Source organism: Pan paniscus, chromosome 9, assembly GCF_029289425.2.
Source record: "Pan paniscus chromosome 9, NHGRI_mPanPan1-v2.0_pri, whole genome shotgun sequence".
NCBI classification, from domain to species: domain Eukaryota; kingdom Metazoa; phylum Chordata; class Mammalia; order Primates; family Hominidae; genus Pan; species Pan paniscus.
In genome coordinates, this window is record NC_073258.2 from 119,273,350 (window position 1) to 119,295,902 (window position 22,553).

Consider the following 22,553-nt stretch of genomic DNA (forward strand, 5'->3'; position numbering starts at 1 on the left):
TCTGATTCCTAAGTCTCTGCTTTTAACCATTATAATATACTGCCACTATGGGACTCCTCAAGAAGCATGCTTACAGGGTTGCTTTTTCTTCTGTGGTTTAATTCAGCTACCGTTATATTTCCGAAGAAGCAGCATCAACTGGTCTTTGCTGAGCTTCTGAGATCCAAATTGGAAGCCCTGGAAGGTGCTACAATAAGGCAATAGTTTCTAACAGGATTTTTACTTTTCTAAAAAAATAAGAATTTGTTCCATGTTTCTTAAAATATGTCTGCTTTTTGTAACAAAAATTAAAATTGGGCCGGGTGAAGTGGCTCACGCCTGTAATCCTAGGACTTTGGGAGGCCGAGGCAGGTGGATCACCTGAGGTCAAGAGTTCAAGACCAGCCTGTCCCAACATGGTGAAACCCCCATCTCTACTAAAAATACAAAATTAGGTGTGGTGGTGCATGCCTGTAATCCTAGCTACTCAGGAGGCTGAGACAGGAGAATCGCTTGAACCCGGGAGGCGGAGGTTGCAGTGAGTTAAGATGGCACCACTGCATTCTAGCCTGGGCAACAGAGTGAGACTGTCTCAAAATAAATAAATAAATAAATAAAAAGTTACCCCATAAATGTGTACAGTTGTTATCTTTTTTAGGACATTTCATCATCCCCTAAAGAAAGTTTGTACCCATTGTCACTTTTTTTTTCTTTTTTTGAGACAGGGTCTCACTCTGTCGCCCAGGCTGGAATACAGTGACGAGACCTCAGCTCACTGCTATCTCTGCCTCGGGGTTTAAGCGATTCTCCCACCGAGTAGCTGGGACTATAGGCATGGGCCACCACGCCCAGCTAATTTTTGTATTTTTAGTAGAGATGGGGTTTCACCATGTTGCTCAGGCTGGTCTGGAATTCCTGACCTCAAGTGATCCGCTCACCTCGGCCTCCCAAAATGCTGGGATTACAGGCGTAAGCCACCGCACCTGGCCAGTGGGTACAAGTATTACGTGTCAATTAAAAAATTTAAAAATAGGCCGGGAGCTGTGGCTCACGCCTGTAATCCCAGCACTCTGGGAGGCTGAGGCAGGCAGATCACTTGAGGTTAGGAGTTCAAGACCAGCCTGGCCATGGTGAAACCCCATCTCTACTAAAAATACAAAAAACTAGCCAGGCGTGGTCGTCCATGCCTGTAATCCCAGCTACTTGGGAGGCTAAGTCAGGAGAATCCCTCCAACCCAGGAGGCAGAGGTTGCAGTGAGCTGAGATCATACCGTTGCACTCCAGCCCGGGCAACAAAAGCGAAACTCCTTCCCAAAAAAAAAAAAATTTTTTTTTTTTAAATATTGACTGGGCTCAGTGGCTCATTCCTGCAATCCCAGAACTTTGGGGGGACAAGATGGGAGTACTGCTTGAGGTCAGGAGTTCGAGACCAGCCTGGGCAACATAGCAAGACCCCCATCTCTCTAAAAAAGTTTTTTTAATGAAAAAAACTTTAAAATACAGTTTGACATATATCCTCCCAGACATATAAAATTTAAAAATATTTGAGCTTTCTAAAGATTTCTATTAGAAGGCCATTGGAGATGGAATTGATACGGGTAAGAGCAAGAAGTCTATAATGCAGTGCTTAAGGGTATAGTCCAAAGTTGAACAGCCTTTGTTTGAACCCTCGCTTACCTACTTTTTAGCCATGAGACCTGTGGTGGGATAGTTTTCTTCTCTGTACCTTGATTTCCTCATGTGTAAAATGGAGACAATAAAGGTACCTATCTCAGAGGATTCTTGTGAGGATTAAATGAGATAATCTGTGTGAAGTTAGAGTAATGGCTGGTATGCTGTAAGTGTTCAATAAATGTTAGGGAACACACAGGAGATACAGAGGCAGTGTGTTTTAATGGAAAAAGCTGACTTTGTTTTTTTGTTTGTTTGTTTTGAGACTGAGTGTTACTCTGTTGCCCAGTCTGGAGGGCAGTGTTGTGATCTCAACTCACTGCAACCTCCGCCTCCCAGGTTCAAGCAATTCTCATGCCTCAGCTTCCCAGATAGCTGGGAGTACAGGTGTGAGACACCACGCCCAACTATTTCTTTTTTTTTTTTTTTTGAGACGGATTCTCCCTCTGTCGCCACGCTGGAGTGCAGTGGCATGATCTCGGCTCACTGCAACCCAACCTCCGCCTCCTGGGTTCAAGGATTCCCCCACCTCAGCCTCCCGAACAGCTGAGACTACAGGCACGCGCCACCATGCCCAGCTAATTTTTTTTTTTTTTTGTACTCTTAGTAGAGATGGGGTTTCACCATGTTGGCCAGGATGGTCTCGATCTCTTGACCTTGTGATCCGCCCACCTCAGCCTCCCAAAGTGCTGGGATTACAGGCGTGAGCCACCGCGCCCAGCCAGGAAAAAACTGACTTTGAACTTGGCTCTACCACTTACTAGTTGTGTGAGTTTGGACAAATGCTTAACTTTTTTGATCCTCAGTATCTTTATTTGGATTGATGTAAAGGATTGGAAATAACATGTGTAAAGTACCTGACACAAATGAAGCACTCAATTAAAAGTTGCTATTATACTTAATTGTGGACATACAGGTTTAATATGGATGAGTGCTGTTCGGTTGAGCTAAGGATGTAGGATAAAATGATTTAAGGAAGAACTACTGAATCAGCTATACTCTGAAAAATCTGAAATTTGGCATACAAGAAATAACATGAGAATCACAAGAACAGATTTTGAGTCTTGGTTCCATCATATACTGGTTTAGAAACTTTGGGTAAGTCACTTAAACTTTTCACCATTTTCTTCATATACAAAATGGACATGAGCACAACTGCCCTGCTTCCAGTGCATGTTTTTTTAAAGATATAATTTACAAATCATAAAAATTCACCTTTTAAAATTATACAATTTAGTGGTTTTTAGTATATTTGCCTCTATCTAGTTCCAGAACTATTTTTTTTTTAAGAGTCGAAGTCTCACAATTTGCACAGGCTGACCTTTAACCCCTGGTCTCAAGCCATCCTCCCAATTCAGCCTCCCAAGTAGCTGGGACTCTAGGATCATGCCACCATGCCTGGCTTAATTCCAGAATGTTTTAATTATTCCAGAAATAAATCTTACACTAATTAACTGTCACTCTCTATTCCTACCCTTCCTGAGCCCCTGGAAACCACTAAGCTAGTTTCTTTCTCTGTGGATTTTCTTCTATTCTGGATCTTTCGTATTAATGGAATCATATATGAGTGCCCCATTGTATCCGTCTTTTTTCACATAATATTCTCAAGGTTCATCCATATTGTAGCATGTCAGTACTTTATTCCTTTTTGTGACTAAATAATATTCCATTGCATATATATGCCACATCTATTGATGAATGGATTTGTTTGGATTGTCTCCACTTTTTGGCTACTATGAATAATGCTGCTATGAACATTAGAGTACACATTTTTGTGTTGACATATATTCAGTTCTCCTGGGTATGTACCTATGAGTGGAATTGCTCAGTCATGTGGTAATTTTGTTTAACTTTTTGAGGAACTGCCAAACTCTTTTCCAACGTGGCTGCACTATTTTACATTCATCCTCACCAACAATTATTATGATAGCCATCCTAGTGAGTGTGAAGTGACATCTCACCACGGGTCTGATTTCCATTTCCCTAAGGATATTCAACATTTCTTAATGTGCATAGTAGCCATTTATATATCTTCTTTGGACACATATCTATTCAAATCTTTTGCTCATTTTAATTTTGTGTTTTCTACTCCCTCCATTTTGCAGATGAAGCCCATTTTTAGACAGGAATACTGTATTTGTCTTTTTATTGCTGAGTTATAAGAGTTCTTAGGCCAGGCGCGGTGGCTGACGCCTGTAATCCCAACACTGGGAGGCTGAGGCGGGCGGATCACTTGGGGTCAGAAGTTTGAGGCTAGCCTGGCCGACATGGTGAAACCCCGTCTCAACTAAAAATACAAAAAACAGCCGAGCGTGGTGTGGCGCGTGCCTGTAATCCCAGCTACTCCGGAGGCTGAGGCAGAAGAATCGCTTGAACCTGGGAAGTGGAGGTTGCAGTGAGCCGAGATCACGCCATTGCACTCCAGCCTGGGCGACAGAGTGAGACTCCACCTCAAAAAAAAAAAAAAAAGTTCTTTATATATTCCGGATACTAGTCCTTTATGCACACAGGTTATCCTGTATATTAAATAATAGTGGCTGTGCCAGCGGCTTGTTAAACTGTAAGATGTGACGCAAAATAAATGAAGGCGATGACAGTGAAAGGGGAGAGATACGAGGTTCCACAGCTGGAGGGTGAACGCTCCCTACACCTCCTGTGCTTAATCGTAACCGGAGCGCGGTACCCTCAATTTCCCCAGCCCACAGGCCCCGCCCCCCGCCCTTTGACCTGCGCCGCTTCCGGTTGAAGACGTGGCTTGGGGCCGCCATCTTGGCAAGAGGCGAAGCGGCAGCGGTTCCTGTCAAGGGGGCAGCAGGTCCAGAGCTGCTGGTGCTCCCGTTCCCCAGACCCTACCCCTATCCCCAGTGGAGCCGGAGTGCGGGCGCGCCCCACCACCGCCCTCACCATGGTAAGATCCGAGCCAGGACCCGAACTCCTGGGGTCCGAGCCTCACCGTCTCTCCTTGTCGGCGGGCCTGGGGCAGGGGCCGGAGGAGCCCCGCCCTGAGGGTCTAGGGCAGAGTGCTTTTGCTCGGGGCTCGGGGAGCAGTGTGGCCTCCTGTGCCCGGTCTCCTGGAGATCCGATGGAGCTGACTCCAGTCCATCTGTCGTCGTGCCCGCTTCCGCACCACCCCCCAACCAGCTGGACTCCCTCGTTTGCTGGGACCTGCCCCTGAGACGGCCCGGCGTTTTTGCTCTGCGAGAACTTCGTGGTGGTGGTGCGGGTCCCAGGCTGCGGACCTCGGAACTGATGCTGTCCCGCCGGTTCCCTGGCGCTTAGGCTCAGCAGGCTGGGCCTGTCTCCGGAGGTTCTGGTCCTTCTGTTAATCAGAGCTTGTCTCCCACCCCCGGTGTTTGCTAGGCCGTTGATAACTCGAAATGCAAATCCACTGGTGTCCAGAAATTTTTCTTTTTGTTCAGAAGGGGGAAATGGAGACACAGAGCGGAAAGGAGTAACTTCTAACACTAATTTATAGGACCCAAGTGTCTCTGAAACCTTCCACTACTTCCGCAGAACTCACTTGTGTCCATTTGTTAGTGTGACTCGGGGTACATACACTGTGTAGACCACTGGGAAAATGTGAGCAAGTTCCAGAGAACACAGGGTTTGCCTTCAAGGAACTTATTGTCCAGGTGAAGAAAAATGTGTATGTGGCATGTCGTAGTCAGATGTCTCACAGGAGGTGGAGTAAGAGGGATGGGTTAGCCTCCGAGACCAGTTACTTGCCTTCACATGCGTTATCTTTGTATACTCATCTGTTACAAGGATGAGAAAGGTTAATGTGGTTGAGGATGGAGGAAATCAGAACTGCTGACATCACTCAATCTTCCTTTATCGCTGTGATTTGTGGATATTCATGAAGTAGTAGACATTCTTTGGTTTCAAAAAAGCTAGTAATTTATTTTTCAGTGCACCTTATGTCCTTTAGTCTTTTGAAGGATGTTCTGTTCTGTTCTTTTTTATTCTTTTGTCAATAGATAACTTGATTTAAAACATCGTCCAGTGTACCTGAGAGATGACAGAATGTAATTTGGTGGCAATCCTAATAAGTTCTATTGACAACCCTTTAGATAAGAACTTGGATAATGGGGGGAATTCATGCTTGGACTTTAGGCCACTGAACAGCTTTTCTCAGCCTCAGGTATATAAATTGCATCAAACAGGTTTGCCTCCTAAAATTTTTGTGTTGGACACAAAATTTCCAGAAACTTGTATTTTCAGTTTCTGCAGGAGGTTCTGTATTTGGTTAGTGATTTTGAAACTCAGTTCCCGTTTACACCCTGGAATTAATAATGCATTTTAGAGCATATTTTTATTTTAATAGTAAAGTTAAGGTCTTGTATTATATAAACCAGATAAAGGTAATCTTTCTAAAAATATTTGTTAAAAGGTTCTTGGAACTTAGTATTTTTAATTCATTGATAACTGAGGGATGGTAAAGCCCTACGTGATATATATAAAATATAACTTTTGCATGCTATTTTGACATGTGTACGTATACATAGAGTTGTGTCACATATTTCTGAATTATTTGGGACTTAACATGATCCAGATACCCACAGATTTGTGTACTCTGGAGAACAATTTATCTCAGTACATTCTGCTCTGTAGAGTGTTAAGACATTGGTATGATTTCTGTGTAATGTTTTTGGGTCCTGCTCCTTTACAAACAGATCCCTGGACAGTAGAAATGTCCAGATAGGGTGAAATTTTTATCTAAAAGTTGTATCAAAATTTCCAGCGTTTATTTTAGCTCAACATTTCATTATGAAATTTTCCAACATCTGGAAAAGTTGAAAGAACTTTGTAGTGAATACCCATATAACCACCAACTAGATTCTATAACTAACATTTCACTATATTTTATCATGCATCTAATCATCCATCCATCCCTCTCTCCATTAAAAAAAAATATACATTTCAAAGTAAGTTGCAGATATCAGTACGTAAACATTGATTTTTTAAAAAATAAATTCCCTTTGGCTTTAGTTATTGAAGTGCAGAATGTCCTAGACTGCAAAGTTCCAATAGATAAATAAGTGAACAAATGCAGAAACAAATGCTTTCTCATGACTTCATCATAAAATAAAGTACAAAGAAAGGCATCTTTTGATTTTTTTTTTTAAAGAGACAGGGTCTCACTATGTTGCCCAGGCTGGAGGGCAGTAGCTATTCACAGGCGCTATCATAGTGCACTGCGGCCTAGAACTCCTAGCCTCAAGCGATCCTCCCGCCTCCATCTCCCAAGTAGCTGGGACTGTAGGCATGCGGGCCTTGATTTGATCTTTTTTTTGTATTCTGCAAATTAATGAGAACATGTTCTGACTTTTTTTCTTGTTTGTTTGGTTTTCGAGACGGATTCTCGCTCTGTCTCCAGGCTGGAGTGCAGTGGCACAATCTCAGCTCACTGCAACTTCTGCCTCCCGGGTTCAAGCTATCCTCCTGCCTCAGCCTCCTGAGTAGCTGGGACTGCAGGCGCCTGCCACCACGCCCAGCTACTTTTTTGTATTTTTAGTAGAGACGGGGTTTCACCATGTTAGCCAGGATAGTCTCGATCTCCTGACCTCGTGATCTGCCCGCCTCAGCCTCCCAAAGTGCTGGGATTATAGGTGTGAGCCATGGCGCCCGGCCCCTGTATTATTTATGTATCTTTTTAATTGTGTTTTGAGGGACAGCAAAGAAAGAAAATGATTCTCTTGAGTTTCCATTGATTTGCCATCTATTTATGTCTTCATATAGAAGTTCACTGCAGAAACTGATAACGGGTGTGTGTGTGTGTGTGTGTGTTTTAATTCTCTGCAAGCTTTTGTTTTAGAATAGAAATGTGATGGACTTAAAACCCTCACTGAGTAAATTACTTTTCAAGTTTTAGGTTTCGTGTGTGGTCTACATTTTATTGTAATCTTCTCTCTGATTTTATCTATAATAGCTTCATATAAATAGAAAAGACAGAACAGTCCTCCCTGACAATTATAGAAACTAGCCTTAATATGACCATGAATTGTGTGTGCATGTATATGTGTATAAAATATTGCGGTGAATTACAAAGGAGAAGGTGACTATAATTCTGGAAGTAAGGGATCCTGAAGCATTTAGAGATTCAAGAAAGAACTTGACTTTTTTTGAGAGAGAGTTGTGCATATTTATCCTGAATTATTATACCACCTGTTATTCTTGTATCTCTCTTGCACACACAATTTGTTATGGTTAGACAATTTGCCTTCTGGCAGCCTAATGTTACTATAAAATATTGTTCCAAAGTGGTTAGAACTGGAGCAGTGGGTATAAAATGGAAGTATTGTACATTTTCTGTCACTGTAGTTGTTTTTTTTTTTTCTGTTATTGTAGTTTTCAAATGCTTAGACTTACAGAACTTTAAAGACACAGAGCACTTTGGATTTCATGTAAACTAACCTCCTATTTTAGGGATATTTCAATAATCAATTAAGTGACTTATCCAAGGTCACATAATTAGTGGCAAAGGCAGAACAGAAACCTAATTCTCCAGGTTTTTTTTACTTGAGGCACTTAACAATTCATGTAGTTAAGTCTGTGTAGGAGAGAGTTGTTATTTAGTCCAAAGATAGTGTACTCAAACCATGTAAGAATTATTAAAAGTTGTTTGGCAAAGCTCAACTTCATGAGGGAATTTTTTTTTTTTTAACAGTCCTGGAGAGATCATCTAACTTATGGGCCCTCATTTTTCACATCTGTAAGACAATCAAGGGCTCTTGCAAGTTCCTTTTAGATCTGGAATGTTTTTTTCCAAAAATGTTAAAAAAAAGCAAAAAAAACAAAAACTTTGTAATCATATTTATTAATTCTTCCTCAGAGAAAATCAGATCAAATTTCAATAGGGAAAATTGTTAACTTACCTTTTAGTATATGCTATATTTTAATAATTGTTAAACCAGTAAACATTAATGTAAAGAGGTTTATTATTTCAAGAACTTTAAGAAGACAAATGTTAATTTAGGATAGGATAAATTTATCATGTTTAGAGGTGACCATACCTTCTAGCCATATTAGTAGCTGTAACAGAGAGACCTGTGTCAACTGCCTGGAACCTGTAATTTGTGGTGTCCTGGGTGTTCGGAGATTTATGCTATACTTAGTATGGGGAACTATGGTCCTATTTTGGAAGCCTTGTTTTGCTTGTATCTGGATAATGGAATGACTCAAAGAGAGACATATGATTTTACCCTACTGCTTTCTTCATCTTGACATACTGAAATCCTGGAATTCTGGCCAGGTGTGGCGGCTCATGCCTGTAATCCCAGCACTTTGGGAGGCTCAGGCGGGCAGATCACTTGAGGTTGGGAGTTTGAGACCAGCCTGGGCAACATGGCAAAACCCTGTCTCTACAGAAAAATACAAAAAATTAGCCAGGTGTGGTGGCCTGTGCCTGTAGTCCCAGATACTTGGGAGGCTGAGGTGGGAGAATCACCTGAGCCCAGAAGGTTGAGGCTGCACTGAGCCAAGATCACGCCACTGCACTACAGCTTGGGCAATAGAGCAAGACTCTGTTTCAAAACAAACAAATCCTGGAATTCATCAAAGCATGATCTAAATTCTGTTTCTTTCTTTCTTTCTTTCTTTTTTTTTTTTGAGGCAGAGTCTCACTTTGTAGCCCAGGCTGGAGTGAAGTGGTATGATCTTGGCTTACTGCAACTTCCGCCTCCCAGGTTCAAGCAATCCTCCCACCTCACTCTCCCCGGTAGCTGGGACTACAGGCGTGCACCACCAGACTTGGCTAATTTTTTGGTAGAGACAGGGTTTTCCCATGTTGACCAGGCTGGTCTCGAACTCCTGACCTCAGGTGATCTGCCTGCCCTGGCTCCCAAAGTGCTGGATTAAGGCATGAGCCACCGCTCCCGGCCTAAATGCTGTTTCTTCTATCAAGTCATCCCTGACTTTACCAGCTGGAAGTAATCTCTTCCTCTGAATTTCCACGCACTTTATCGGTTACTCTCTCATGTTACTTAACACATTCTGCCTCATATTACAGTTATTTGTGTTTGTGTCTTATCCCTATTAAGCTTCTTGTAGGCAGAATGCTAGCCTGTGTCATCTTAATTCTCAGAAAGCATGTTGTATGTATAGTAGATGTTCGATAAATAATTACTCAGTTAATTCTTATAATATCGCAAAAATGGAGATTACCAGTACCTATAATTAGTTTTTGAACATGCTCATCAGTAAAGTGGATGGGCCAGGTGCAGTGGCTCACTCCTGTAATCCCAACACTTTGGAGGCCAAGGCGCGCAGATGACTTGAGGCCAGGAGTTGGAGACCAGCCTGCCCAACATGGCAAAACCCTGTCTCTATTAAAAATAGAAAAATTAGCCAGGCTTGGTGGTGCTGGCCTGTGCCTGTAGTCCCAGTTACTCAGGAGGCTGAGGCATGAGAATTGCTTGAACTCAGGAGGCAGAGCTTGCAGCGAGCCAAGATGGCACCACTGCACTCCAGCCTGGACTACAGAGTGAGACACTCTCTCAAAAAATAAATAAATAAATAAATAAATAAATAAAGTGGATAGTAACATACACCTTTTTGTTCCTTTTTCCCTCTCAAGTTGCTTTTGATGTTTTTACCTAAATTTTACTTGTATGGTATAGAGGTGTTTTTAACTCCAGTTGGAAACCTAAGAACTACCCTTGAGCCTATAAACATTGTTTCTAACAGGTTTATTATTAGATATGGGGTTTCTATTAAATGCAGCATGTTTATATAGGTCTGAAATTTTGGTATGAGCTGTCCTTTCTTTAGGTGTTCATTTGATTTGTCTTATTCCTTCAAAACCTCATAAAATTCTAACATAGAGGACCATGACTTCCTAGAGCTATGACTCTCAACCTTTTAGGGATAGGAGGCTCTACAGGGATTACATTTACAATATGCTCCCATTTATTAATAATATTTCTCATCACATGAGGGGATTTTCTATGGGCCATTTGAAATAACTTCTCTAGAGGATCAATGCATTCCCTGAAACTATATGTAAAATTTTGGGGGGAGAGTCAATATTCATTATTTGAATATCAAAATATTGACAAAGGCAAAAATCCATTGCCTTGGCCGGATGCTGTGGCTCACACTTGTAATCCCAGCACTTTGGGAGGCTGAGGTGTGCGGATCACTTTAGCCCAGGAATTTGTAGCCTGGGCAACATGGCAAAACCCCGTCTCTCTTTTTTTTTTTTTTTTTTTTTTTTAATAAAAAAAGAAAAATCCATTACCTTGAAGTGGCATAAATTTTTTTCATGAGATGCATGTTTATTATTACTAATGGTGCTGTTTTACATCATGAATATATGTGCTACAAGTTGTATAGCACTTTTGAAGTACGGTTTCATTATAGTCATTTGGCCCTCATAATAGCTTGTAAGGTCATTAGATAATGCTGCATTTTATAGGAAAAGAAACGAGGTTAAGAGAGGTTGGGTAACTGAAGGTCAGGCAGATAGTAAATAGAAGAACAAAACTAGAAAATAGATTTTCTCACTCCCAGTCATTTAGTTTTTCTAATATCAGCTTGGTTCTTTGCAAATTAGGGACACTAGTTCTAAGTCTTTAGGAAAAGGAGAAACCAATGTGAAATGATCCCAAATATAAGGGAATTCCCTACTTTTCTGATGAGACTATTAAGAAGGAAAGCTTTTTGCCAATTGTATAAACTTTTTAAAACGCAGCCAAAATAGGCCGGGCGGTGGCTCATGCCTGTAATCTCAGCACTTTGGGAGGCCGAGGTGGGCAGATCACCCGAGGTCAGGCATTTGAGACCAGCCTGGCCAACCAACATGGTGAAACCCCATCTCTACTAGAAATACAAAAAAAAAAAAAAATTAGCCGGGCGTGGTGGCAGGCGCCTGTAATCCCAGCTACTTGGGAGGCTGAGACAGGAGAATCGCTTGAACCTGGGAGGTGGAGGTTGCAGTGAGCGGAGATCTTGCCATTGCACTCCAGCCTGGGCAACAAGAGCAAAACTCCGTCTTAAAAAAAAAAAAAGGTAGCAAAAATAGTCAAATATGTTCTTAAAATAGTTAATAATTCACTTATATGTATATGTTTTAAATAAAGTTTAATTTAGAAATAATTACTTTTTTCCATTTTCATATTAATAAAACAATTTTTTCTAGATTCTTTATGAACATCATGTCATCACTGGGGCCACTGTTTGAATCATCAGTTTGGTATTTAGCAGTTTTGAATCCATGTGTGATATATTGGCAGTTTGGGAAATTTTATCCCAAGTCATAAAAACCCATTTATATAATATTAGGATAGTTGCTTTTAAAAGGAATATTTATAACTGATATTCAACACATGAAATTGTGAGTTCTGGCTAGGCGTGGTGACTCATGCTTGTAATCCCAGCACTTTGGGAGGCCAAGGTGGGCTGATCACTTGAGTCCAGAAGTTCAAGACCAGCCTGGGCAACATGGTGAAACCCCACTTCTACTGAAAATACAAAAATTTGCCAGGCATGGTGGCACCTGCCTATAGTCCCAGCTCCTTTCAGGGGGCTGAGGCAGGAGGATTGTTCAAGCCCAGAAGTTGAGGCTACGGTGAGCCAAGATTGCACCATTACAGTCCAGCTTAGGTGACAAAGTGAGACCCTGTCTCCAAAAAAAAAGAAAGAAATTGTGAATTCTGATCCTCAGGATAATTACTAAATCCAGTGACCTTTTGTTAGTACTACATGCAAAACTAGCGTAGTTTGAAGATAAGATGTATCCCAGACAATTCTTTTAGTTCAATATAAAGTCATTGAGGGAGCACCTTTAATATGAGAGACTATGGAAGGATTCAAAACTACACAACTCTTTTTTAAAAATATATAAGTATTCCTTACATAAAAATATATTACCATGATAGCATATTTTCACACCTAAAAAATTAGCAATAATTTTTAATATTGTCAATTATTCAGTCACTGTTCAAATTTGATTTATACATTGTGATTGATTGACATGTCTAAGTCTCTTAATGTGTTTGTATTTTTAGTAGAGATGGGGTTTCACCATGTTGGCCAGGCTGGTCTCGAACTCCTGACCTCAAGTAATCCACTCGCTTTGGCCTCCCAAAGTGCTGAGTTTACAGGTGTGAGCCACTGTGCCTGTGAAAGTCAGTATTCTATTACTTGTCATGTCAGCTGGTCGTGGTAGTTCACGCCTATAATCCCAGCACTTTGGGAGGCCAAGGCAGGAGGATCGCTTGAACCCAGGAGTTCAAGACCAGCCTCGGAAACATAGCGAGACACTGTCTCTACTAAAAGCTTTTTAAAAATTAGCGAGGCTTGGTGGCACACACTTGTAGTCCCAGCCACTCAGGATTTCTTGAGCCCAGGAGTTTGAGGTTGTAGTGAGCTGTGGTCTTGCCATTGCACTCCGGCATGGGTGACAGAGTGAGACCCTGTCTTAAAAATAATACTACTACTAGTCATGTCACTAAATAAATATGTCATTCTATGGAACATTTCCTGAGACGTTGAGAAAACAGATGTGAAGAAATAATTAATTAGTACTTACTTATGCATATGTTCCTGGCAGGTGCTGTTGGCAGCAGCGGTCTGCACAAAAGCAGGAAAGGCTATTGTTTCTCGACAGTTTGTGGAAATGACCCGAACTCGGATTGAGGGCTTATTAGCAGCTTTTCCAAAGCTCATGAACACTGGAAAACAACATACGTTTGTTGAAACAGAGAGTGTAAGATATGTCTACCAGCCTATGGAGAAACTGTATATGGTACTGATCACTACCAAAAACAGCAACATTTTAGAAGATTTGGAGACCCTAAGGCTCTTCTCAAGAGTGGTAAGAGTACTGCTATAATACTGGGTTCCACTTTTTGTTTTACATTTTATGTGAAACAGTTTTTCCTCCAAAGCAGCTGATGCTAACCAGTTTGCAGGCTCCTACTCCCCACCCCAGCGACTTATTGCTGCAGCACCTTGTTTATTCGGCAGACATTTATTGGGTGTCCTCTTAGACTATAGATGTCTCAAAAGAATATGGGAACTACTGTTTCATTTCCCAGTTCTTAAGCAGTTGTTCTAATCTGCCGTTCTAGTTCTGACACTTGTTTGGCTATGCTTTTTAGGTAATGTTTTTTAGGTAAGACTTACTGATCCAGAGACACACACACACACGCACGCACGCACACACACACACACACACACACACACACACCCCTCTTCTAAGACTTTATGCCAAAGTCTTGCTTAAAATGAAGACTTAGGTAAGACTTACTGATCCAGAGACAGACAGACAGACAGACAGACACACACACCTTCTAAGACTTTATGCCAAAGTCTTGCTTAAAATGAAGGCTAAGGCCAGGTGCGGTAGCATGTGCCTGTAGTCCAAGCTACTCAGGAGGCTGAGGCAGAAGGATTGCTTGAGGCCAGGAGTTCAAGTGCACAGGCATTATACTTTAGTGTGGGCAACACAGCAAGACCCTGATTCTTTTTTTTTTAAAGACGGAGTCTCGCTCTTGCCCAGGCTGGAGTGCAGTGGTGCAATGGTGCAATCTCGGCTCACTGCAACCTCCGCCTCCCAGGTTCAAGCAATTTTCTGGCCTCAGCCTCCCGAGTAGTTGAGATTACAGATGTGCATCGCCATGCCTGGCTAATTTTTGTACGGGGTTTCACCATGTTGGCCAGGCTGGTCTCGAACTCCTGACCTCAGGTGATCTGCCTATCTTGGCATCCCGAAGTGCTGGGATTACAGGCATGAGCCGCTGCACCCGGCTGTAAGAATCAGGGTCTTGGGCGTGGTGGCTCACGCTTGTAATCCCAGCACTTTGGGAGGCTGAAGCGGGTGGATCACCTGAGGTCAGAAGTTTGAGACCAGCCTGACCAACGTGGTGAAACCTCGTCTCTACTCAAAATACAAAAAAATTAGCTGGGCATGGTGGCGGGCACCCATAATCCTACTACTCAGGAGGCTGAGGCATGAGAATTGCGTGAACCCAGGAGGTGGGGGTTGCAGTGAGCCGAGATCATGCCACTGCACTCCAGACCGGGTGACAGAGTTAGACTTTGTCTTAAAAAAAAAAAAAAAAAAATCAGGGAGTTAGGCTGGGTGCAGTGGCTCATGCCTGTAATCCCAGCAGTTTGGGAGACCGAGGCAAGCGGATCACCTGAGGTCAGGAGTTCAACACCAGCCTGGCCAACATGGTGAAACCCCGTCTCTACTAAAAATACAAAAATTAGCTGGGCATGGTGGTACACACCTGTAGTCCCAGCTACTCCGGAAGCTGAGGCAGGAGAATCACTTAAACCCGGGAGATGGAGGTTGCAGTGAGCCGAGATGGCACCACTGCACTCCAGCGTGGGCAACAGAGCGAGACTCTGTCTCAAAAAATAAAATAAAGACTAGAAGTAGCTAATAAAGGGATTTAGGTTATTGAAATTTATGTACTCTAAAGGATAAGACTTGGAAATATAGCTGCTGATAAATTCTAAATCTTTCTTTTTTATTGGTGTCCACGCTTAGATCCCTGAATATTGCCGAGCCTTAGAAGAGAATGAAATATCTGAGCACTGTTTTGATTTGATTTTTGCTTTTGATGAAATTGTCGCACTGGGATACCGGGAGAATGTTAACTTGGCACAGATCAGAACCTTCACAGAAATGGATTCTCATGAGGAGAAGGTGTTCAGAGCCGTCAGAGAGGTAAATAGGATCTTCTCTGGGACTACCTGTTATACGTATGTCTTTCTCTTAGGCTTCACTAATCTCATTTTCCTATTTTTACTTACTAATGTAGACTGTATTCAAAGCTATGTCCAGGCTAGGCACAGTGGCTCATGTCTATAATCTCAGCACTTTGGGAGGCGGAAGTGGGAGTATCACTTGAGTCCAGGAGTTCAAGACCAGCCTGGACAGTGTAGTGAGACCCTGTCTCTATAAAAAGTAAAAAAAAAATTAGCCAAGCATGGTAGCACGTGCATGTGGGTCCCAGCTACTTGGGAGGCTGAGATGGGAGGATCACTTGAGCCCAGGAAGTTGAGGCTGCAGTGAGCTGTGATCGTGCCACTTGCACTCCAGCCTGGGTCACAGAGTGAGACCCTGTCTCAAAAAACCCCCCCCAAAAAAAAGCTACATTAATGTATGTCTTTTTCTGTAGACTCAAGAACGTGAAGCTAAGGCTGAGATGCGTCGTAAAGCAAAGGAATTACAACAGGCCCGAAGAGATGCAGAGAGACAGGGCAAAAAAGCACCAGGATTTGGCGGATTTGGCAGCTCTGCAGTATCTGGAGGCAGCACAGCTGCCATGATCACAGAGACCATCATTGAAACTGATAAACCAAAAGTGGCACCTGCACCAGCCAGGTATAATCCAGTGTACTTTAGAATACCAGGTGAAGGGTGTATATGTGTCTATCTTTGAAGTCATAATCTGATTTCTTGGAAAGCTGTAAATAAAGAAGGACTTGATGAAGTAAGATATGATGTTACATTTGGCCACATAAAATATGAGGATAAAGAAGAAATCTGAATATGGTGTTTTTCCTTTTGTATAAAAGAGAGTTATAAATTATGTCATGACCTCAGTTTCCTATGAGAGTTGCCTTATCATGGGGAGGAAAGGGCTATTTAATGCTTTATGGAATGTAGATTTTTAATCTTGATGTTCAGTGATTGATTTTAGGGGAAATCTGTGAATTACCCAAAATTATATACAAAATTTTGTGCACAGGTGTATTTCTCTGGATGGGAGATACAAAATTTTCATCAGATCATGTGTGCTTGTAAAAATAAACCTTTGGGTAATGAATTTCAAATTCTTCCACTTAGGCCTTCAGGCCCCAGCAAGGCTTTAAAACTTGGAGCCAAAGGAAAGGAAGTAGATAACTTTGTGGACAAATTAAAATCTGAAGGTGAAACCATCATGTCCTCTAGTGTGGGCAAGCGTACTTCTGAAGCAACCAAAATGCATGCTCCACCCATTAATATGGAAAGGTAAGTAGGAACTTTGAGTAAGAATTCAAGCTTTGAATACAGTCCACATAATTTTTTAAAAATCTTATTTCAGTGTGCTATAAATTCTTTCTCTGTCTTTTAATCGTTCCTGATTTAAAAGATTTATTCAGAGCAGATTCTACATATTAACATAAGATCGTTTTTGGTTTTGTTTTCTTTTATTTACTTTTTTTTTTTTTTGAGACGGAGTCTCACTCTGTCACCCAGGCTGGAGTACAGTGGTGTGATCTCGGCTCGCTGCAAGCTCTCCCTCCCAGGTTCACACCATTCTCCTGCCTCAGCCTCCCGAGTAGCTGGGACCACAGGCGCCCGCCCCTACGCCCGGCTAATTTTTTTGTATTTTTAGTAGAGATGGGGTTTCGCCGTGTTAGCCAGAATGGTCTCGATCTCCTGACCTTGTGATCCGCCTGTCTCAGCCTCCCGAAGTGCTGGGATTACAGGCGTGAGCCACCACGCCCGGCTGTTGTTTTGTTTTATTTTTTTGAGACAGGGTCTTACTATGTTTTCTAGGCTGGCCTCCAACTCCTGAGCTCAGTTAATCTTCCTACCTCAGCCTCCCATGTAACTGGGATACAGGCATGCGTTGCTGCACCTGACCTTTTCCTTTTTCCTTAAACCATGATTGGGGGCCCTCAGCCACCTATTTTCTATGAAGTTTAGAACTTTCCTTTTACAGCTAAATTAAAGTTACTTGTAGTCACACCTGGTATGTAGCTTATCTCTTAGAATGCACTTGAATTAGGGGACTAGAGCTATGGTGACCCCACACTGTATTTTGGCATGACTTTTTCTAATTAAACTCTAAGTAGAACCAATCTTTAATCCAAAACTTGTAGATATCTTTAATAGCAAATTAATATATTTTGCATTTTTATTTTATTTATTTATTTTTTTGAGATGGGGTTTCACTCTGTCACCCAGGCTGGAGTACAGTGGTGCAATCTCAGCTTGTTGCAACCTCTGCCTCCCAGGTTCAAGTGATTCTCCCACCTCAGCCTCCCAAGTAGCTGGGACTACAGGCATGCACCACCACGCCGGGCTAATTTCTGTATTTTGGTAGAGATGGGGTTTTGCCTTGTTGCCCAGGCTGGTCTCGAACTCCTGGACTCAAGCAATCTGCCTGCCTCGGCCTCACAAAGTACTGGGATTACAGGCGTCAGCCACCATGCCCAGCCATCTTTTGCAGTTTAAATATTTGAAGCCAGTATGGAATATTTTGATTCATCTCTTATCTCAGGGCTGTGGTACTGGTTGGTGACATTTTTAAGTGGTAGTTATCAAGTTCACATATTCGTGACTCAGATTTCTCGTCTTGAAGCCAGACCTTCTACTGTTGCTGATGGTTTTGAGGTTAAGTGAAAGATAATACCAGGAGGATACCTTTATCAGGTGTGCATAAAAGAGGAGTATTTACTCTTTTTCTTTCTTCTTTCCTTTCTTTCTTCCTTTCTTTCTTTCTTGACAGAGTCTTGCTCTGTCTCCCAGACTGGAGTGCAATGGCACGATCTTGCAACCTCCACCTCCCGGGGTCAAGCAATTCTCCTGCCTCAGCCTCCCAAGTGGCTGGGATTACAGGCGCATGCCATCGCACCCGGCTAATTTTCTTATTTTTAGTAGAGACAGAGTTTTGCCGTGTTGGCCAGGTGGGTCTCGAACTCCTGACCTCAAGTGATCTGCCTGCCTCTGCCTCCCAAAAGTGCTTGGATTATAGGCGTGAGCCACGGTGCCCAGCCAAGTATTTACTCTTTATATGCCCTGTTCTGTATGAAATGAACAGGGTTACATTGGGATAAATTTCTTGATTCATTAAAGCCGCTGTGCTCTTCCTAGTGGTTGCTTTGAGTGAGACAGAGGCTTCACAGTTTTAAAAAGATATTCCTGAGTGCAGTGGCCCACACCTGTAATCTTAGCACTTTGGGAGGCTGAGGTGGGCGGATTGCCTGAGCTCAGGAGTTCCAGACCACCCTGGGCAACATGGTGAAACTCCATCTCCACTAAAATACAAAAAATTAACCCCTTCTCCACTAAAATACAAAAAATTAGATGGGCGTGGTGGCACACACCTGTAGTCCCAGCTACTCAGGAGGCTGAGGCAGGAGAATTGCTTGAACCTGGGAAGCAGAGGTTGCAGTGAGCCAAGATGGTGCCACTGCACTCCAGCCTGGGCGACAGAGTGAGACTCTATCTCCAAAAAAAAAAAAAAAAAAAAAAATGTTGGAGATCATCACATATTAAAGAGAATTTGAGACACTCTTTTTTTCTAAATGATAAATTGCCTCTTGAGCACAGAGCAAACTTTTGTGAAGGTAAAATGGTACCATGCATTGTCTTAAGATGCACTCCTTTATGGTCTTGACCCTGATGCCTTTGTTTCTAGGAAGACCTAAGAGGTTGGAACAAAGAACATGGTAGGATAACAAAATATTTTTTGTAGCCTCTGTAGTTCATCCAGCCAAACATATATCTATTACTGAATATGAATAGATTGTACTTAATACTTGCCTCTAGCAGCAGCAGTTTTTAATCTTTTAAAAATTGGATTATACATTCATATAGTACAAAATTCAAAAGTTGTTAAGTCAGAAGTCTTCCTCTCACTCAGCCATGCCAGTTTCTCATTTTGGAGACAACTAGTATTAACAGAGTTTTTTGTGTATCCTTCTAAGGGGGATGGTCTGTGATATACAGATGAATAAAAAACATGTATACAGTGTGTCTATTTTTCCCCCTTTTATGCAAAGCAGTAAAACTAGACACATCTTCCAATTGCATTTTTCATTTAATTATTTTGGAGATAAGAATCTCCTTATTTGAAACTGCAGAGATATGACATCTAAATGCGCAATACCTTACCCTAGACTGGATCCTCTACTAATGTAGTGTAGAAAAAACAACTCAAACTGTTTGTTTTTTCTATTTTCTCATTCAACAGCAACAATGAACACAGAAGACTTCTGTGATCAAGTGTGTTTAGATTTTTCCGCACACATCAAGCGGTCACACCTAGCTGGTGTCCTCCAATTCAATTCAATTCTGATGCTATCTACCTGGGAATAGCCTCAGATTCTACAGGTTGAGAGTTCAGTCCCCCAAGACTGATTCTTCCTTCCCACCAGTTATAAGTCCAGACTTTCAGAACTTCTTACTGACCTCAAGTTTGGCCTCCCACGACCCCCTCTGGGGGGTTCAATTAATCTGCTAGAGTACCTCACAGAACTCAGGGAAACTTACTTGACATTTATCAGTTTGTTACAGAGGACATTTTAAAGGATGCAAATAAGCAGCCAGATGAAGAGATACATAGGGCAAGGTCTGGGAGGGTCTTGAGCGCAGGAGCTTCTGTCCCCAGGGAGCTGGGGTACACCACCCTCCTGGAAAATAGATGAGACCTTGTTCATCTTCCTGTAAGCCTCCATGTGTTCAGCTGTCCAGAAGCTTCCCAGATCCTGTCCTCTTGAGCCTTTTATGGAGACTTCATTGGATAGGCATGATTGACAGGCATGCAGAAATGTGACTGGGCAAAGGGTATGACCTAATACTGATAGGCTGAGTGGGGAAACACAGCAAGGCCTGTCCAAATTCTTGGCCTCTCTGTGCAGCATTAATCTTCCTCCAGGATATGGTGCAGGACCCCTTTTGGAGATCCTGCCTTGGGCTGGTGAAAGGAGGGCAGGAGAAGGTCAAAGAGAGATTCTTTTTTCTAAGGGCTGCTCCTGAGGCCTAAAGTGCCCCAACATTATGTATAATAAGGGATATGGGAGTTATGAGCCAGGAACCATGGATGAAAACCAGTATGTATGTATATCATAATATCACAACTACTATTAAAAATATTATTAGGTCAACTGACGAAATTGACATATGGTTGATAGATCGGATACAATTATTGTATCATTGTTAGCCTGGCATGATGGCACATGGCTGTAGTCCTTGCTACTCAGGAGGCTGAGGCAGGAGGATCACTTGAGACCAGGAGTTCAAGGTTATAGTGAACTATGATTGTGTCTCTGAATAGCCACTGCACTCCAGCCTGGGCAACATAGCAAGATCTGTCTCTTAAACAACAACAACAGGCTGGGTGCGGTGGCTCACGCCTGTAATCCCAACACTTCGGGAGGCTGAGGCAGGCAGATCACCTGAGGTCAGGAGTTCAAGACCAGCCTGGCCAGCATGGTAAAACTCTGACTCTAGTAAAAATACAGAAATGAACCGGGCGTGGTGGCAGGTGCCTGAAATCCCAGCTACGCAGGAGGCTGAGACAGGAGAATCACTTGAACCCGGGAGGCAGAGGTTGCAGTGAGCCGAGATCACACCATTGCACTCCAGCCTGGGCAAGAAGAGTGAAACTCCATCTCAAAACAACAACAACAACAACAAAAAGCTAAAAAAACTATCAGTGTAAATTTGTGAAGTTAATAATGGTACTGTGATTGATTATGTAAGAGAATATCCCTAATCTTATAAAATAAGCACTGAAGTATTTAGGGGTAAAGTGCCGTGTTGTATATAATCTGCTTCTTAATGGTTCAGGGAAAAAAAATCAAATGTATAACATACATATATAATGTTTAGAGAGAGAGAAACACAAGTGCAAATTATAAAACAAATGAGGTAAATGTTAACAATAGGTGAATCTGGAAAAGGGTATATATGTCTTCCTTGTATAATTTTAATTTTTTTAAGCTTGAAAATACTTACAAATAGAAAGTTTTTTCAATTGTTTGTTTTCTCACCATTGCCTACTATTCATTCGGGTGGATATGCCTTTATTTTTTATTTTTTATTTTTTTTGAGACAGAGTCTCACTCTGTTGCCCAGGCTGGAGTGCAGTGGCACCATCTCGGCTCACTGCAAGCTCCGCCTCCTGAGTTCACGTCATTCTCCCACCTCAGCCTCCTGAGTAGGCGCCCGTCACCACACCCGGCTAATTTTGTTTTTGTATTTTTAGTAGAGGTGGGGTTTCACCATGTTAGCCAGGATGGTCTCGATCTTCTGACCTCGTGATCTACCCGCCTTGGCCTCCCAAAGTGCTGGGATTACAGGCGTGAGCCACCACGCCCGTGAATATGCCTTTATTTGAGCAGCCCCCTATTGGCAGACATTTGTTTCTAAACTTTTGCCATTACAAACAATTCTTCAGTGAATAACTTAGCAGATTGTTTTGCACAGGTGAGAATTTATCTGTAGGATAGAGTCTGTTGAAGAATTGCTGTATCAAAGGGTATCGCCTTTTAAATGTTGATAGCTATAGCAGTAGTACCTTTAAAAAAACGTTGTTGATGGCTAATCATTAGACCTTGGAGAAAGGGAGTTCTGATTTCTACCTTTCTTTTTTCTTTTCTTTTTTATTTTTTGAGACAGAGTTTCACTCTTGTTGCCCAGGCTGGAGTGCAGTGGGACAATCTCGGCTCACCACAGCCTCTGCCTCGTGGTTCAAGCGATTCTCCTGCCTCAGCCTCCCAAGTAGCTGGGACTACAGGCATGCACCACCACGCCTGGCTAATTTTGTATTTTTAGTAGAGACGGGGTTTCTCCATGTTGGTCAGGCTGGTCTCGAACTCCCCACCTCAGGTGATCTGCCCGCCTTGGCCTCCCAAAGTGCTGGGGTTATAGGCATGAGCCACCACGCCCGGCCATTGGTTTCTACCTTTCTGAACAAATGTATTACTTTCTCTTTATAGTGTACATATGAAGATTGAAGAAAAGATAACATTAACCTGTGGACGAGACGGAGGATTACAGAATATGGAGTTGCATGGCATGATCATGCTTAGGATCTCAGATGACAAGTATGGCCGAATTCGTCTTCATGTGGAAAATGAAGATAAGAAAGGGGTGCAGCTACAGGTGTGTAGAAGCTTTTGATAGGGAATATTAACACTTTGTCTACCTATTATAGTCTTTCTCAACTAGA

At 42.3% G+C, this 22,553-nt stretch overlaps 1 protein-coding gene and 1 long non-coding RNA gene across 2 annotated transcripts in view; one reads left to right on the plus strand and one right to left on the minus strand.

Annotated features, from left to right (window-relative positions):
- Positions 1 to 2,060: 2,060 nt before the first annotated feature.
- On the minus strand, positions 2,061 to 12,611 carry LOC134731259 (uncharacterized). The gene is made up of 2 exons (XR_010113497.1): positions 4,604 to 12,611; positions 2,061 to 4,100 (listed from the first exon to the last, which is right to left on the minus strand). It is a non-coding gene; the product is annotated as an uncharacterized LOC134731259 (long non-coding RNA).
- ARCN1 (archain 1) overlaps positions 4,373 to 22,553 on the plus strand; it is a 30,543-nt gene continuing 12,362 nt past the window's right edge. Inside the window, exons 1-6 of the mRNA XM_003820039.5 lie at positions 4,373 to 4,558; positions 13,202 to 13,465; positions 15,149 to 15,328; positions 15,783 to 15,988; positions 16,454 to 16,618; positions 22,321 to 22,486. Of these exons, the coding sequence (XP_003820087.3) occupies positions 4,556 to 4,558; positions 13,202 to 13,465; positions 15,149 to 15,328; positions 15,783 to 15,988; positions 16,454 to 16,618; positions 22,321 to 22,486 (984 nt within the window). The 5' untranslated portion in view covers positions 4,373 to 4,555. The remainder of the gene's footprint in view (positions 4,559 to 13,201; positions 13,466 to 15,148; positions 15,329 to 15,782; positions 15,989 to 16,453; positions 16,619 to 22,320; positions 22,487 to 22,553) is intronic.